This window comes from Mauremys mutica, chromosome 9, assembly GCF_020497125.1.
Source record: "Mauremys mutica isolate MM-2020 ecotype Southern chromosome 9, ASM2049712v1, whole genome shotgun sequence".
In the NCBI taxonomy this organism is placed as follows: Eukaryota; Metazoa; Chordata; order Testudines; family Geoemydidae; genus Mauremys; species Mauremys mutica.
Genome location: NC_059080.1, coordinates 65,689,716 through 65,708,488, shown reverse-complemented (window position 1 = coordinate 65,708,488; position 18,773 = coordinate 65,689,716). Strand labels below are relative to the sequence as shown.

General features: G+C 44.5%; 1 protein-coding gene across 3 annotated transcripts in view; it reads left to right on the top strand.

Moving 5' to 3' along the window:
- The first annotated feature begins 513 nt into the window (after window positions 1–513).
- Window positions 514–18,773, top strand: part of SLC25A36 (solute carrier family 25 member 36) — a 58,210-nt gene continuing 39,950 nt past the window's right edge. Inside the window, exon 1 of one of the 3 annotated variants that reach the window (XM_045030940.1) lies at window positions 514–701. In XM_045030940.1, coding sequence (XP_044886875.1) covers window positions 661–701 — 41 coding nt within the window. In that variant the 5' untranslated portion in view covers window positions 514–660. Of the gene's footprint in view, window positions 702–914; window positions 1,030–2,557; window positions 3,220–18,773 lie in introns of those variants that run through there. The other 2 variants (XM_045030938.1, XM_045030937.1) reach the window with 2 other exon arrangements.

The following is an 18,773-nucleotide window of genomic DNA, read 5'->3' as shown; positions in this document are numbered from 1 at the left end:
CCTTCTCCCATACTGTAGGTAACATACAGTACTATAGGGATGCAGTATTTCCCATGATGAATGGTATACTGATGTACTATATTGCATGCTGTAAAACACCACATGATGGCAATTTGCTAGCCCCTATGCCATATGGTGTCCTATGGTATCTCGTACGCTGTGCAGTTGTATTAATCTGTTAGCTGTACATTAATTATACACTATATCCTGACATCCCTCTCTTCTCCACTCTCTCTGTCTCCAGACAGCCCAGCCTCCTCCACCACCCTTAGCTCTTTCATTGAAGACTTTGCGAGTCACGTGAAAGGAGCCTGCTAGAGCTGGGCCTGGGCGCTGATGTCACATCCTCCCGTGGGCCAATGGCAGGGTCTGTTTATGTTGGGCCTAGTTTCATATTCATAAGCGAAGACCGGTGGGGGCACTGGCTTTGCTGCGGGTGGTTGCCGCCGCCGGAGGCTCCAGCAGCAGCAGCTGTGATCGAGGCTGCTGTTCTCTCCGCGGGAGGAGGGAAGGAGCCGGCGCTTGGTAGCACGTTCGCTCGCAGCAGGAAGCAGCTCTGACTCCGTGTCTGTTCATTCAGCGCCCAGAGGAGTGAACGAGCAGAGCGGAAGCGCCCATCACCTCCTCCCTCCCGTCTGCAGCGGACGAGAATGAGAGAGAATGAGCCAGAGAGACACCCTGGTGCATCTGTTTGCTGGAGGGTAGGTGCAGCCACTCATTATATTACTCTGGCCTCATCTTGTGCCCCACTGGCATGTGCATGTGCAAACCCTTTGCAATGTGATCATCCAGGGGAGAGTCCGAGGGAAATGGGGCCTGTCAAGGACTAGAAGGAGGTGGGTGGGGGGAAGCAATTCGCTAGCGTTTTTCAGGGAGATCCCCTTTGTGCGAGATGTTTTCCCGTTCCTGGGTGTCAGCAAGGCCTGTACATGCAAAGCAGCACCTCTCCTAGCTCCTCCTCATTGCTGCAGCCACCAGGGAAATGGTTTCCAGATCTGCAGTCTGGTGCAGCCGCCGCTGTTGTGGGGGGTGAGATTGCTGGCGAGGCAAATCCTCCTTTGCTTTTTGGAGGAGATAGGTGGTTGGGCCTCGACAGCCCTCACTGTGGAGGGCCGAAGAGATCGCAATGAGCGGGGTAGTGGCAGCAGGGACACTTGTCTGGAGAGTGGATGGGAGGAGGCAGGGCCGGCTCTAGACCCCAGCGCGGCAAGCACGCGCGTGGGGCGGCCCTTTCGGGGGGGCGGCGGCAGGCTGGGCCGGCGGACCTCCCGCAGGCATGACTGCGGCAGCTCAAGCGGAGCCGCCAGACCTGCGAACCGTCCGCAGCTCCGGGAGGTCCAGCCGAGCCGCGCGACCAGCGGACCCTCGGCAGTCATGCCCGCGGGAGGTCCGCTGCTCCCCCGGCTCCGGGGCGCCTCCCGCGCATGACTGCTTGGGGCGGCCAAAAAGGTAGAGCCGCCCCTGGGAGGAGGCCACCCACTGCAATTCTCTCCAGGGGGAGGTGTGGGCAAAGGGTTGAGATGCTTGGGCTGAGAGTGACTTGGTTGGAGTTTGGGGGTGAACGAGCTGGCTGGCTGGCTGGCTGCCGTGAGCGATGCGGAGGGAGGGTTGGGATGGGGACCGTGGAAATCCCGGGGGCAGGGGGTAGTTTGGAGGGAGGGAAGTGGGTTTCAGGGCACTGCGAGCGGGGAAGTAAAAGGGGTGTCTTGGAGTGGCGGCGGCGTTTCAGGAGGAGGTGTCTGGGCTGCATGGCAGCAGGGGCTGTTTGCAGTGGGGAACGCGGCTGTCATGGTGCAGCTTGGCGGGCACTTTCGGGCAATGTCTTGCAGAGGTAGCTAGATGAGCAAGCGGGTGCCTGGGCCGAGGCTGGCATTGTTTGCGCAGATACCAGCGTTAAACACTTTCTCCCATCTCCGTCTTTCCTGTAAGGCGGCCCAGTTTATTCTACAAGCGGGTGGGTTCCCCTCTCCTCCCCCCGAGCCCTTCACCGCTGCAACACCCAGCCCCTGCCCGGAGTCCTCAGGCACAACCAGCAACTCCTCCCCTCTTGCAACTAGCTGTAGTTTCCGCCACGTAAACGTGACCATCTTGGCTACTGCTCAGGACTTGCTACCGCGTCGTCACACCGGGGGCCGTGAAGATGGCCTGAGCCTGCTGCATTTTCCTCTCCCATCTGCAACCGCGGTGTGGCTGCCTCAGCTCCGCACCCTGCTCACTCCCCTGCCGGTGTTATGCCGCGCTCTCCGGGCCCAGGCGCCGAGCCGGGACAGCGTCAGTGCCCAGCCCCGCAGAGCGAGGATCAGCCCTCAGCGCCTCCATTAGTTCCGCCCCTGTTCGTTCCGGGGAGGAGCCGGCACAAAATAGAGACCACCTGGGTCTTCGAGAGCCTCAAGGCAGAGACCGTAGGGTCTCCTGCCCCTCCCTTTTTATCCCTGCCAGGGGAGGAGCCTCTTCTGCCCTTCGCTGAAAGAGGACGCACCTTTCCCAGCTGGCCGCACGCCTCTGGCTGCAGCCGCAGGGAGCAGTAGGGAGGCAGCAAAGGTAGAGTCCCCCCCGCAGCTTGTGATTATCTAGACACAGAAATGCTCTCCGACCCGCCGCTGCTGCTAGAGAACAGCGTCCCTCCCGGAAATCCCTCTCCCCGTATGCTAGGAAATCTCCCCCAGGGAACACCCTCCGGCACCCCCTTCTCCATCTCACCCTTGCCGTGATCCACCCTTTCCTCCCCTCCCCGCTTCTCAGTGTGGAGGCAGGAGAGGAGGCTGTAGGGGGATCCTCGCCCCCAGCCGCCTGAGTTAACTCCCTTCTCTGCACCGCATCTCTCCAGCCTCTCCCCTCCCTGCGCGGCGCTGGTCATGTGAACGGTTCCAGCTGGAGCGGGGCGGCGATGTCACGTCCTGCCGGGGGCCAGTGGCTGTGTCTGTTGATGTTGGGCCCAGCTGCGTGTTCATAAGTCCAGGTCCCTGGTTTGCCGTGGCTGCAGCCGCGGGAGGACGCAGCAAGAGCAGCAACCCCGGCTGCCGTTGTCTGTGGCCTGGGGGGAGCGGGTGTGGCCTCGCTCTCCACGCGGGACGCAGCCGTCTCTGTCGCCGGATAGCTCCATGCTCAGCAGCAGTGAGGGACCTGGATGAGCACAAGCGCCCATTACCTCCTGTCTGCAGGGGCCAAGCATGAGAGGATGAGCCAGAGACACAGCCTGGTGCATCTCTTTGCTGGAGGGTAGGTGGTGGAGCCACTAGTTTCTCTCTCTATACTGCCGCATGGTGTGGGGGGGAGAGGCTCTGATGGTGGGGGTGAATCTCTCTGTTTTTATGTGGTCTCTTAATGGAAATTGGAGGTGTGCCTTGGGGGCCTACATGGCCATGGAGGTATTTTATAGTTGGTTTAATGGTATGTTTCTCAGGAGAGGAATGTGTCATGCACACACCTCCCTCCACCCCAAAGGCAGAAGGGATTGCAGAAGTGCTGCATGTAGAAGCATGTATCTGGCTGGCAGCAGGGCCTGTTGGCTGGGATGGTTTTTGAGCCGTTTACTGCATCATTGTATATCCTCGCATAGCGAATGATCTCGTCACTCTTGTTCTTCTGGGGGAGTTGGGGGCCAGGGGTTTGTCTTAATCTTCTCCGGAGCTGGAATGTGAGGAACCTCTTTAGATGGCCTGTCCATTGTAGTGTTGTTTGCAGGGCCTTCAGACAGTTCCTAGGGTAGGAAGAGGGACCTGGTGTAGGGGGAGGAGAGGAGGTGGTTCATCTAGACAGATCTTATAGAAAAGGAGGGCAACTTAACTGGGCTCTGTGTGTGTACATATGTACGGCTGTGTGTGTGTGTGTGCTCGTATGTACAGATGCAAAGGTGTGGGGAGGAGACGGGGATGGATTCTCAGGGTTAGTCATTTGGGCTTGGTGTTCTGGTACAGCTGGGAGAGGATATCTTAGCTGTGTTCTGTGAAGAATCATGAGGGTGGTCTATCTAGTTGCCCTGGTTTTTGAGGATTGGGAGTATGGCTTGGGGGAGGGCGGGTCTCTCTGATAAGAGATTGCAGATTCAGGCTGAAGCAAACTATAGGATTTGGGTGTGAGTACACACTCTAGGATCTTAATGAGCAGAATGTGTGTCTGATCCCCAGCACTTTCCTTGTAACAGTGCCTGGGCAGGTACAATTACTTCCAGTTTCTGCCCTCCAGATGTACAAGTGGAAGGAGAGGAGAAGTAATGCAGCAGCAGGGCCTATGACAGCGCCTCCTGGGTTTCAGCTCCTTGTAAATCTTCAGAAAAATGAGAGAGAGAGAGTCCCTGCTGCCTCTAACATTTTGAACCCTCATCTCAGCACCCTGACTTGACAGCTCCACAAAAGGAAGGCCAAGAGAGTGAGAGAAGCTTGCTTGAGAGTAAACACAAGGTTCAGGTCTGTAAACTGAATCAAGGCCAGATGGAGATTGTTAATCTCTGAAGCTAATGAATTTCCCTGCCCTTGATAAGAGGTCTGATCTATAAACTTTGTGATCTGGCTACCAGGCCCTTCAAATGAGTCAAAGGTTATGTTGTGTGGAAGATGCTGAGACACCTTATATTACCTTTTCACTGGGTGCTAGCCACAGATTTATTTCTAATCCTGGCTCAGCAAAGCCAGAAGTATATATTGATTCATTTAGCAGTGTGAAAATTATTTAGGGTAACTGAGAAACCCGTATGTCACTTTAGTTTATAGCATGAAGAGTGATCTTTCCTTGAATGATTCCTTTTATTTTAGAATTTGCTGAAGAGCAAATATAGAAGAGCACTTTAAAATATTGCTTTATATCAGGACTGTTACCATATCTAATGTGTGTGGTGGGAACAATATGGGAAGGTAGGAAAACAGGATTTTATTCACCTTATTGGGGTGAATGTAATGCTTATGAAATGTTCCAGATATGGGACCAAAACAGAAAGCTCCAACATCACTTGCTTTAGAGGTGAGGGGGACTAGCTTTAGGGGTGAGGGGGCAGTTCAGTCTTCATTTCCATTTAATTGTTGGCCTCTGTATTGAGACTACTGCTGAAGAAGTCAGTTGTAGTGACTTAATGATGCAGACACATCTTCTTAGAACTGAATTGTGATCGCTAGCTCATTTCATAATAGGCACCAAACAAATATCTGATTGTAACAGCTCGTGGCTGCTACCAGCTTGGTCTGGATTTTAAATTAAAGAACTAAAGTTGAAAGGATCCACATTCTATTTCTGATTGCCTTCCTCTCCCCACCCCCACCCCCACCCCTATGTACATGCCCCATACTCACGTAGCTCCCTTTATAGCAGGCTTGATTGATTTTGTAGCATACTGAACTTTAAACAGGTTGTAGTTGTTGCATAATTTTTCAGTGTTTTTAAATATTAAAGCCATTTTACTTTGGCAGTTTCATTTTATGAAAAATAAGCAAGTAAAGATGATGGTAAATATTATCAGTGTTTTATGACATCCAACCTAAAATAGAAATAATATTCAGCTATCTAAAATTATAAACAATTAGAGTACCTCTTCTTTCATGGGATTAGGTCCATTGAAATACCCTGTGTATATTGAAGTAACACAGACTTTTTCCTAGTAAACATTCAAGTTTTACTACATATTTCTACTGGAGTAATTTGACCACCAGTACATTTCTGCTCCCTCAGTAGCTTTATGAAAGTGTCTAAAAGGTAGATTTCACATAACAATAGTGACAACTATAGCTTCCAAAGGTGAGAATCTTTCAAAAATATATCAAAATATGGTAGAAGTCACATTTGGAGCTAGAAAGTCAATAGTGCAGGGAAACATCAAATAAGCATTGGCTCATTTTGATGTGTAGAAGACAGACAAGTAGGAGATTCAAAGGTGTTATTAAAACAAGAACTTGGCATTTTGTTCATTTGGTAACAGAGAACTTTGCAAATCATTTTTCTGCTATTGGAACATCTGGTCTTAAAAAAGAAAAGCAATTTCAATCAGTAATAACGTGCAAGGAAATATTGTTTTAAATAGCATATGCCTTTGGCCACTTTATGAATCCTTGCTTTACTATCTGTATACTGAAATACCAGTATTCGGACTTTTTTTATTGCAAAATAACAGTTACACAGTAGAACCATAATTCATAGATTGATAGATTTCAAGGCCAGAAGGGACCATTGGGATCATCTTGTCTGATCCAAAATAGAACTTTCCCAAAATAATTCCTACAACAGATCTTTTACAAAAATATCCAATCTTGATTTAAAAATTGCCAGCGATGGAGAATCCACCATGATCCTTCATAAGTTGTTCCAAGGGTTTATTACTCTCACTGATAAAAATTTATGCCTTATTTCTAGTCTGAATCTGTCTAGATTCAACTTCCATCCATTGGATCATCTTAGGCTTTTCAGTCTAACAGCAAAAGGTATATTATGAATATTTGTTTATCATCTAGTTACTTACAGTCTGTAATCAAGTCACTCCTTAACCTTCTCTTTGCTAAAATAAATAGATTTGGGCTCCTTGAGTCCTTGAGAAAAGCATGTTTTCTAGTCCTTTAATCTTTCTCATGGCTCTTCTCTGTTCCGTCTCCAATTTATCAACATCCTTCTTGAATTGTGGGCACCGGAATTTGATACAGAATTCCAGCAGTGGTCATACCAAGGCTGAATACAGAAGTAAAATAACCTCTCTACTCCTACTCAAGAGTCCCCTGCTTATGCATTAGCTGTTTTGGCCACAGTGTTGCACTGGGAGGTCATGTTCAGAAGATTATCCATCATGACCCCCAAATCTTTTTCAGAGTCCCTGTTTCCCAGGATAATAGCGTTCCCCATGATGTCAATATGGCCTACAGTCTTTGTTCCTAGGTGTATACATTGACATTTAGCCATATTAAAACACACATGTTTTGCTTTCACCCAGTTTACCACACTTAATCAGAAGCTCTTTTTAATATTCTATATCATAAGCACCAAAAGTTGATTAAAAGGATTTATACTTTTAGATATACTGTCAAGCCTGGGTAGGTGTTGTATTATGCTTGTGCAATCACTGATGCTGCTCACTTTCAACACAGCCAAAGTACTATATTCATACTACATTATTATATTAGTACTATATTCTAGCCATGCATCAGGATCCACAGTCACAAACCCATGTGCCCATGCAGAGTCCCACTAACTTTGCATTGAGGATTAGAAATCTGCACTACTGGATCTTGATCTAGGATCAGTGCCTTATGCGAAATTTCCAGTCACCTGAAGACTTGCTTGGATGCACTTCTTAGAACTCTTTGTGTAGTTCTTAATTTTTTATTTTTTTTTATCAGGGGTTAGCATGGGGCCCTCTGACTTCTGGTTGAGTCCATGCATTTGTATTCCCATGTAGTCTTGTGATGGGTACTAGATCGGGCATATTAACCCAGGCCAGGAAGGGGAAGGTACAGAAGATTTCCAATTTTAAGATTGGAGAATCATGTTAATGGATCTCTGTATTGGATAGCATCTAGATTAATATTTTAGTCCAGTCCAAGCATGTACATTAAATATATCTATTGATTATAGGACCTTCTGTGAAAAGGTTTGTAGCAAGAATCATTTAAAAAAAAAACTATACAGAAAAGAATGATGCCCCTTAGTAATTGGTTTTGGAATTCATTGGGGGTGGGGGCATCTTAGTAATTGACTTTGTAATTTGTGGGGAGGGAAGGGGTACTAGAAATTGGAGAGTCACAAATGAAAATTAGTTTAGTAACTAGCATCCATGCTGGAGTGACTTCCTTTCTGTTCCAGAAATGCCCAGGGCTTTGGGGTTGCACAGACTGAGTTTATCCTTAAAGCAGTAGGAACTCAGGCTGTGTTCTCGGGACCAGTCAAGGATAAGGCATTACATTACTACATAGGAGGTGGGAAACTTCTTTGCATGAGTGGTGTGGCTGAACTGTGCAGTTCCTTGACTTTCACTTTTTTTTTTTTAAAGCTGTTTGGTTCCCTGCAGCAAGTTGACCTTTCTCCTGAATAGGTAAACATGCTTCAACAACAGTCTCCAGGGGATTCTGCAATCTGTACAGCTAACCAGAAATCTTTGGAATCCTAAAAGTAACTGAAGTCATGCAGCAGTTTGTCTGCTTGTAGGTTTTTAGTGAATCTGTTTCAGTATTTTGCAGAGAGTTAAGTCTTTATAATTCATAGGATGAAGGTACACTGTACAGATTAACAGTGTTAGTGTCTGAAAGGGTGGATTCATGCACTGATAGTTTCAGTTTAAGATGTTAACTGGTAGCTAATTTAGGTGTGTGTGTGTTGGGGTTTTTTTAAGTTGTACAGGGCCAGTATAATTAGACTATTAGGAGGTAATTTATAACAATAAGGCAAAAAGTACTGTCAGGTTTACTTCAGTTGTCCTAACCGCAGGACCAAACCCACTTTCCCAAACTTAAGACTCTTGGCACAAATTAGTATACTTTGATATATTTCAGATTTAGTCCTGATCCTCTTCCTTTCCTAGGCCACCCCAATGTCTTCCCTCCTGCAGCTTCCCCTTCCTCTTTTGCCCAAATAATCCTCTCAGAAAAACCCAATGTTTGTTTAAAATTGAGACTCTGTAATTTGCTCCATGAATTGGGTGTTGCTACTTTGAACTTCTGTGCCTTTGGTAAAAATAGCTAATGATATTTTGAGAATTGTGGCATATCTAGAATTTTCTATTAGAAAGCTGATGTTATTTAAAGGATCACTGTCAACATAAAGATGAAGTTATAAACAAATTTATTTACTTCTGTTAGTAATAGAAACTCCAAAAACAAAGCATAAAGAGTAACACATAAATTGTTTTCTTTTCTTGTTTTTGCAGTTCTCTCAACTTGGATAATGAAAATCAGTTCAGTGTTACTGCCAGATTCTTAGTTTGAAACTCAAACACTGCAACATGATCAGAATTTTTTAAAAAATTAATTTTATTGCGATTTTATTTTTAAGTGGTAGAAATATTCCTTTTGGTCTTAGGTTTGTAAAAGAAGGTGTTGGCTTTTTTTTTTTTTTTGGTTAATACAAAAATTAAGTTTTGAGCTTTTAAAATAAACCAGTAAAACCTGAACAGCTGAATAATGAGCCTTTCTGCTGGCCAATATTGTTAGATCCCTTGCTATATTTTGTGGGTCAAGTGCATTCCCTGGATGATTTGCTGTTCTTAACTAGGGTTGCCAGGTGTCCATTTTTCAAATGGAACATCTTGTTGAAAAGGGACCCTGGCAGCTCCGGTTAGCACTGCTGACCGGGCCGTTAAAAGTCCGGTTGGCAGCGCAGCTGGGCTAAGGCTCCCTGCCTGCTATGGCTCCACACGGGTCCTGGAAGCAGAGGCATGTCCCCTCTCCGACTCTGACATGTAGGGGCAGCCAGGGGGCTCTGCACGCTGCCCCAGCCCCAGGCACCAGCTCTGCAGCCCCCATTGGCTGGGAACCATGGCCAATGGGAGCTGCAGGGGCAGCGCACAGAGCCACCTGGCCACGCTTCTGCGTAGGAGTTGGATGGGAGGGGGGACATGATGATGATGCTTCCAGGAACTGCTTAAGGTAAGCGCCGCCCTGAGCCTGCACCCATGACCCCCTCTCACGCCCCAACCCCCTGCCCAGGCCTGCTCCCCCTCCTATGTTCCAAACCCCTCGATCCCAGTCCAGAGCACTCTTCTGGACCCCAAACCCCTCATCTCCAGCCCCACCACAGAGTCCGCACCCACAGCCAGAGTCCTCACCATGCCCCAACCCCCTGCCCCAGTCCTGATCGCCCTCCCACCCTCTGAACCCCTCAGTTCCAGCCTGGAGCACCCTCCTGTACCCCAAATCCCTCATTTCTGGCCCCACCCCAGTGCCCGCACCCCCAGTACAGAGCCCATACTCCCTCCCACACCCCAACCCCCTGTCTCAGCCCAGAGCCCCCTCACATACTCCAAACTCCTTGGCTCCACCCCCTAGCCTGGAGCCCCCTCCTACACCCCAAATCCCTCATCCCTGGCTCCACCCCCGAGCCCTCACCCCCCAACCAGAGCCCTCATCCCCTCCCACACCCCAGCCGCCTGAGCCAGCCCGGTGAAAATGAGCAAGTGAGTGAGGGTGGGGAGAGCAAGTGACAGAGGGAGGGTGGGATGCAGTGAGCGGGGGGCACGGCTTCATAAAAGGGACAGGGCCTCAGGGGCAGGGCAAGGGTCTTTGGTTTTGTGGGAGTAGAAAATTGGCAACCCTATTCTGAACTAGTAGCTCCCATCAACTTTAAAAGTCTTTTTTTGTCTGAAAATTGTTTACCTGTTGCTGTCCCAAGTAACACCCAAGGCCGTACTCCTGAGAACACTTCCATGCACATGCTAGCTTTAAGCATGTGACTAATCCCAATCACATTAACACGACTCCTCATGTATTTATAATTGACATGCACGAGACTGCTTAGAGAATCGGGGCTTAAGAGTTCAATAGCTGGAAAAAAGATTAGGGGGAAAATCTAGTTTATTTACTGTGTTCTTTTGACAGCACTTTGCCTTTAGTCAGTTTCCCTTGTGCAGTCAGTCAGTTCCTTTGTTTTTGTGGGTTTTTCATATATTCTAAGGGAGAAGATGATTTTAGAAAATAAGTAAATGATGATAAAATTGCAAAATGGTCAGGTGGACCTGTGTGATATTTTAAGCCTTTTTTTTTCATCTTTTATACTAGATTTCAAATCTACTGTTTAAAGTGCAATGCTGCTCTGAATGTGACTCTAAAATGGCATAGTATGGGTCAGTGTATGTCTTTCTGGCCTTGTGTACACTCTAGCTCTAGGCCTGTATCTCTATCTTCAATGCAGCAGTGGAAGTGCTAATCCTGCTTGGGGCATATCTGGATGGCACAGTGGTTGAAACGACAATATCCTGTATACATTGGGTGTAGGTCCACTAGTGGTAGCACATAGTAGGAGATTTTAATAAAAATGGTAAAGTAGACAAGACCGGTTATTCCTTATCAAATGTAGTAGGTTTGCAAGTAAAAAAGCATCTTCTTTAGCTGCTGGCTCTACAAACTCAACCTGCGATCTGAAAATTAAGCTAGTTTTTTTTTTTTCCCCTTCTTGCACATCATCATGGGTAATAAAGTAGATGCAGGACAAATTAGGCCCTCAACTATTTCAATGCAACTTCATTACCTTTCTTGAGATTGTCTCTGTCTTAACTGTGCTGGTTTTGTGGTGCTAATGATAATTAAAAATGCAAACAAAGCCATACTCATTTTTTGTTACTAAAGTAAGCGGATAGCCCTTCGAACGCACACAGGGATCAGATCTGTTGTCATGGAGGTGCCATTTTTACACACTCCTTTTTTTAGAGTAGAACCACAGTTTAGAAAAGATGGATACATCTTCTGTGTTGAAACTCAGCAGAAACAGGCTGGAAAAGTGGCAGTTACTTGTTTTGTTCTTGTTATAAGTATACATAACTGATTACCGCTAGTTTGTTTTGTAAAATCTAGGCCTCAGTCCTATAAATTACAGTGTATGGACAGAGGAGCTTCTCTTGGTCTCAGGAGTCTGCCGGTACCCCATAATTTACAAATTATGGCCATAAACCTGCATATTAGGAGGAATAGTGATAGTCTTTCATCTTCATTTTTTACTTCTTTATTTTAAATATCTTCCCATCAGTTTTTGTCTTGTGTTTCAGTGAATTTACAGCAAGGTGCCAATTGTGCAGTCTTTAAATCATCGGGGCTGTCTGTGGGCACAGGAGTCGACTTCTGCAGATCAAACTGGTTCAGAACCCAAGATATAACACAAAATTACTAATCAGAGGCAAAGTTATAGTCTATAGGTGAAACATGTCACAAAACACTTGCTAAAGCTGATAAGGCTTGTGATAAATATGTGTTTAAAAATACCTGCCAGATTTAGGCCTTAATCTTGTGAATTGCTCTGAGTGAGTGCTGCGTTCAGCCTATGCAAAGCAGCTTTTAGATTGGGGTGTATGTATTAAATTCTCTAATTAGAAACCATTGGTTTTGATTTGCATTGTAACATGTTGGTAAGGTTCTGAGCTAGTACCTGATCCTTTCAAAAAGTTACACATGAGCAGTTTTACTCACCTGTGTCACAGTCACTGGGACTATTAATGCGAGTAAAATTACAGGCATGAGTGTTTGCAGGATCGAGCCTTGAAATAATTAACAAAATACACTTACTTCTCTGTAACAGAACAGTCAGGATCTCTTTTATTTTCATATTAGCTATCTAAATCATGACTTACGATTTGTGTTAAGCCATACACACACACAAGCCTCCACTCCAATCCCCTCAAAAAGAAGTTAAGTCTATGGGGAGGGTTCGGGGAGGGGAATGATGAAGTTCTAGAGCGGGGTTCTCAAACTGGGGGTTGTGAGGTTATTACATGGGGGGTCGTGAGCTGTCAGCCTCTACCCTAAACCCCGCTTTGCCTCCAGCATTTATAATAGTGTTAAAAAGCCAGTTTGTTCATAAGCTGACCCCCCCCTTAGATGGATAAGTAAAAATGGAAAATTTTTATAAGCCGACCCTGTAATTCAGGGGTCAGCAGACTTTGGCTCCCAGGCCATCAGGATAAGCCGCTGGTGAGCCGAGATGGTTTGTTTACCTCGAGCATCCGCAGGCACAGAGGTAAACCTAAGTAAGCAAAGTGTCCCGGCGCACCAGCGGCTTACCCTGATGGGCCGGGACAGCAACTGGTGGGGAAATTTTTTGGGGGGGAGAAGCTGGGGGTCAGGGAAGTAACCCCTGTGACCACTCCCCATGTAACCCCACCCCTAGGCTGGGACCCCACACTCTCCCCATCCCATCCCTTCCCACCTTATCTGGGGAGGGCCAGGGGAGGCTGTCTCTGACCTGGCTGGAGCTGCTCTGGCAGGCTGGGCTGGGTGGCCGCAGCCTGCTCCGGTGGGCCAGACTGGGCGGCGCGGCTGCAGCATGTTCCAGTGGGCTGGGCCAAGCGGCCGCAGCCTGCTCTGGGGGGCAGGGTCAATCAGCACGGCTCAGCCTGCTAGCCCCGGAGCTGCAGCTGCTTTGTAGGCTGGGGGGAGAGCAGCGTGGCCAGAAGCAGAGAGACTCTGGCCCCGCCTCTTCCCTTCTGGCTGTGCTGGCTCTCCTTACTCCCTCTGTTGGGAGGAGGGGCTGTCTTCCACCTCTCCCTCCCTAAACCATTCATAAGCCAACCCTCTTCTCTGGTGCTTCCCTTTTTGTACTAAAAATTCGGCTTATGAATGAGTATATGCGGTATATAAAAAAGTGGTTTCAATTTTTCGGGAGGGGGTCACCCTCAGAGGCTTGCTATGTGAAAGAGGTCACCAATACAAAAGTTTGAGAACCACTGTTATAGAGGAAGCTTTGGTGACAGGTTATAGTAGTAATACTCAGACCTCAGTGGTTCAGGAGCCAAATTAGCAATCCACATTACCCAAAAAAGCCACAGTGGTGTGAATTCATTTTTTTTTATATAGAAAAATCAGGATACACCTCTACCTCAATATAATGTGACCCGATAAAACACTAATTTGAATAGAACGCAGTAAAGCAGCGCTCCGGGGAGGCAGGGCTGCGCACTCTAGCAGATCAAAGCAAGTTCGATATAATGTGGTAAGATTTTTTTTGGCTCCTGAGGACAGCGTTATATCGAGGTAGAGGTGTACTTTTACTATGTTAACCAATTGTAATTGATAAATACTAGTAATATTATTCTCACCATGAAATGGCTGAGCAGGTATTATTATTATTATTTTATTTATTAGGGACAAAATTAGAAAGGCCAAGGCACAAAATAAGATCAAACTAGCTAGAGACATAAAAGGTAACAAGAAAAGTTTCTAAAAATACATTAGAACCAAGAGGAAGACCAAGAGGGTGGACCCGTTACTCAGTGAGGGAGGGGGAAACAATAATAGGAAATGTGGAAACGGCAGAAGTGCTTCATGACTTCTTTATTTCGGTTTTCACCAAGAAGGTTGGTGGTGATTGGATGTCTAACATACTGAATACCAGTGAAAATGAGGTAGGATCAGAAGAGGCTAAAATAGGGAAAGAAGTTAAAAATTACTTAGACATATTAGATGTCTTCAAGTCACCAGGGCCTGATGAAATGCATTCTAGAATACTCAAGGAGCTGACTGAGGAGATATCTGAACCATTAGCGATTATCTTTGAAAAGTCGTGGAAGACGGGAGAGATTCCAGAGAATTGGAAAATGGCACTATATTTGCCCATCTATAAAAAGGGAAATAAGGACAACCCAGGAAATTACAGACCAGTCAGCTTAACTTCTGTACTGGGAAAGATAATAGAGCAAATAATTAAGCAATCAGTTTGCAAACATCTAGAAGATAATAAGGTGATAAGTAACAGTCAGCGTGGATTTGTCAAGAACAAATCATCTCAAACCAATCTGATAGCTTTCTTTGGCAGGGTAGCAAGTCTTGTGGATGGGGGGGGGACGTGGTAGACGCGGTATATCTTGACTTTTTAGTAAAGCTCTTGATACTGTCTCACACGACCTTCTCATAAACAAACTAGGGAAATGCAACCTAGATTGAGCTACATTAAGGTGGGTGCAAAACTGACTAGAAAGCGTTTCCCAGAAGCTAGTTATCAGTGGTTTCACAGTTATGCTGGAAGGACATAACAAGTGGGATCCTGCAGGAATGAGTTGTGGGTCCAGTACTGTTCAATATCTTCATCAATGATTTAGATTACAGAATCTCTTTTTAGTAAACTGTAGTAGTTTGTCCATCTATTAATGATATGCCAGAATTATAAACACAAAGAAGTGGGTGTTTTTCTATGTATTTTTGGTGTCAGTCTTAGTAAATAAACTGTGTACAACAAATATTGAAGATTAATATTAGGAATTGACTGATACACAGGGATAACACGTGTTTCCTATTCAAATGCACTTTGGTCTCATGCTACTGCCAGAGTTACTGACCTACTTGTACAGACATACAAGGAACTTTATTTACAAATTATGTTTAGCAGCGTGTCTGATATTTTAGTTCTTTACCCACAGATTCTGTCTACTGAATCATGGTGGAGGGACATGCACAGATTGGATTTTTTTTTTTGGTCAGTACTAACGATTCAAGTTAAAATTCAATTTTTATTTTATATATTATATTTACAATACATTCATTTTCAAGATCAGGGCTTCACTTAGTGTTTTGGTGCCTGTTCAATAAATCTTGTGACTACAGTTAATCACTGCATTGTATTCAGTTCCTCAATGTCTGGGAATTTTCCTTCTATCCAGACAAGTAAACAGCTGATGCATTATTACAAAATCTCTATTGCACCTTCCCTTCCCTACACCATTCTGTGAGCTGACAAGTTAAGTGCAAATTCTAGAGAAGTTGATTGTGTGTGGTAGTGGTGGTTTTTGTTTTGTTTAAAAATACTAAAATAAATATTTTTCACAATTTCCCCCCCCCCCCTCCTCCTTATAATATGTAAGTAAAATAAATCCTGAGCTATAATCTAACTCCATTGTGCCACTTTGGCACAGGAGAAAAGTGAGAAAGCACATAGATCTTCCACACTGATTCCTGTCATTTATAAGGCTTTACGTCAGTCTGGCAATGTAGGGGCCTTAAAACTCCTACAGATTTTGTGCTCCTGCAGGAATTGACTGAGAATGGGAATAGCTAACTAACAATAGGAACATTAACAAAATGTTACTAAGCAGATAGGCTGCTACATTTTTGCCTCAGAGAATGAAATGAATTAACTAGCAGGCAGGCTGCTACATTTCTGCCTGGGAGAAAGAGCTTTCCTTGTGCATAATAAAAAACCCTACCCCTCCATGCCCCCAGTGAGCTGCAGTAGCAAGCGAGAGGGACAGAGTTTCGCACTTGTTGTCGGGCACACATGCCCAGCCCCACCCCTGACTGATCAAGGTTTCCGCGCACATCCACGCCCAGCCCCCCACAGTGATTTGCATTTTTTAGGGTGCCTGGGCTGCCAGGGAAGAGGCGCGTGTCCCACTGCAGATTTCTTTTGCACTTTTCTGTGCAGGGGGCACAGAAATATGCAGGCTATATGAATTCTGCGCCCCTACAGGGGTGCAGAATTCTGTCAGGAGTAGCATATGCATAGGAAGTGAGCTTCTTATTTCCATATACCTGTACTCTCAGCTACTGTAAGCAGGTGATTAAATGAAATATTATAATCCGAACAGATGGGCTGTACTGGTATTTTTTTTTCTTAATATAGTGAAACATGGTTCACACTGGTTCAGTTGTTGCTGGAGGGAAATGGAAATGCTGCAAGAATCAAGCCCAAAGAGAGTTCATTTTGAACTCTACAAAATTATCCCACACAGAGTAAGTGGGGAATGGGTGGAAATAAGGACACCAAATGTAATACCCTAATGAAAGAAATGGGTCTGGTGTTTTTTGTTTTTGTTTTTTGGTAATGTCTGTTTACTTGAAAGCAATGGCTGAAACTCCATCTCTGTGTCTTGTTGGATGTCAGTGTCACAGTCTGCAGAGCTTGTATGGTATCAAATAGCATGCTACTAACAAGGGTCACTTTCAGGTGGCCTCAAATCACTTCTAACAGCAGCCAAAGAATGAGGTGATGATTTTAGCCTTAACTTTGTGTGTTTCCTTTAACAGTTTTTAAATATATTTGTACCTTAAGATGAGAGATGGTGATGGGAATGAATCTTTTCTGTGAATGTGTACTGAGACCTCTTTAACATGCCATTAGCTTATTTTATCAGTGCAGCTGGCACATCTGTATACTAAGAGTTAGTGTTTGTACAAAGAAAATTGTACACAGTTGCTGTTTTTGTAGCTTTCATAAGACATGCAGCTCTCTCTTTTATGTACTTCTATGTACACAACCATCCTAACATATGTTGGCAGCTGTGGAGGAGAACTCTTAATGTGATACAAAATAGAAGTTTTCAGTTTAAAGAGCCTCCTCCTATTCAACAGGACTAAAGAGAAAGAGAGGATAGTTTTGTGACTAATGCACAGTCTGTGAGTCAGAAAATCACACCTCTGTTTCTAGCTGTGTCATGTACTTCTGGTATGATCTTGGCTAGTCACCTAATACCGCCATGCCTCAGTTTTCCTGTCTATAGAAGTTAATACTTGCATCTCTCCTAATGGTGCTGAGACTTAACGATTGTGTAGTTCTTTGATAAAGAATAGCATGCCCTGCATCAGCAATAATTCATATGCAGAGTGTTTAAAAATCTACATTGCAGACTATGGCATAGGTTATATGAGTTTATTATGTCAAGCATTCATCATATATGCTATAATTTTAGAAATGCACTCTACTGTTTGTTTGTTTTTTGATCCTACATCCATGTAACTGCAAGAGGAGAAAATACTGAGATTTGTCTCATTAACAAGTAAAATTCAAAAAGCTTCTTTTAAAATAATTCACAGTAATAGTTCTTGTCTGTTCCCCTTTCCTGTACCCACTTCTAAATTTCTAAAAATATTTGCCTACTCTGCATTTAAATGATTGCCTACACAGTTCCACTTAATCTAAAAAGAGGCACTTTTGCTGTATATTGCTTAAAAAAAAAAAAAAGCACCTCAAACCACAATACCTAAATATTGAAATAGCTATATTTGTTTTTTCCCCTTATTTTGAAAATAACTTAATAGATCAGTGGTTCTCAACCTTTCCAGACTACTGTATTCCTTTCAGGAGTCTGATTTGTCTAGCATACCCTAAGTTTCACCTCACTTAAAAACTTGGGCTTTGGCTTCAGCCCCATGTAGCAGAGCTTGGGCTTGGCTCTGGCAACCTCATTAAAACAAACTTGCCCACAGTTTGAGAACCACTGATATAGAATATGGAACAGTATAAAAAATCATTGTGTGAAATTTTAGTTTGTACTGAGTTTGCTAGTGCTTTTTATGTAGCCTGTTGTAAAACCAGGCAAATAGATGAGTTGATGTACCCCCTGGAAGACCTCTACATACCCCCAGGGGTACATGTACCCCTGCTTGAGAACCACTGGAATAGATGATTTGAACAGGGGGTAAAAGATTTTCTAGGCAGGTGCTTTGAATATCAAGTTTCATTACATTTAATTTCTTTTCCTCTTCAGCAGATAATTTTAAAAAAATTGAATCGACATAGTCTAAACTTATTTGAACAAATGTGTACTAGTTCCTAATTTAAATTACTGAAATCTTCACAGATTAATGACTTGAACTTGGTAAAAGTTCATAGTAACAATAAAGAATCCTTTGTTTTGAATTTTCTAAAGCCTGCAACTTTAACTTTTTGGGATTATTTTTTTTTTTTTAAATTACTTCAAATGTGTACTGCAAGGTATTTTTGAAAACCTTTTTAAAAATCACTGCACAAATTTTGAAAGGTAAGACAGGATATTTTACAGCTAACCTTTGATTGGGGGCTGGCACAGATTTTCACATTTTCCACTTTTCCAGATTTTTAATTAAGTAGTGAAATGACAAATAATTTCTCCAATCTTGTAAAACTGAAAGTTTTACATAGTTAACAAAAAGATTGGGCAAAAATAGTATGAAGTATGTGGCATCCAAACATTAAAATCACTATAGCAGCCTTACAAAGTCCCAGGGATAGAGAGTAATGCTTAATAGTGTTTGGAGGAAAGGCTACCAGACTTTCATATGTCATCACATAACATCCCTGTGTGAACTACAGAAATTGTTTACATGTAGAAGTAGTATTTGCTACAAATATATTCAATATTTTCTTATCTTTTAGTGCAACTTGACAACTTTGACACCTGGAAAGTGTCAAGTTGC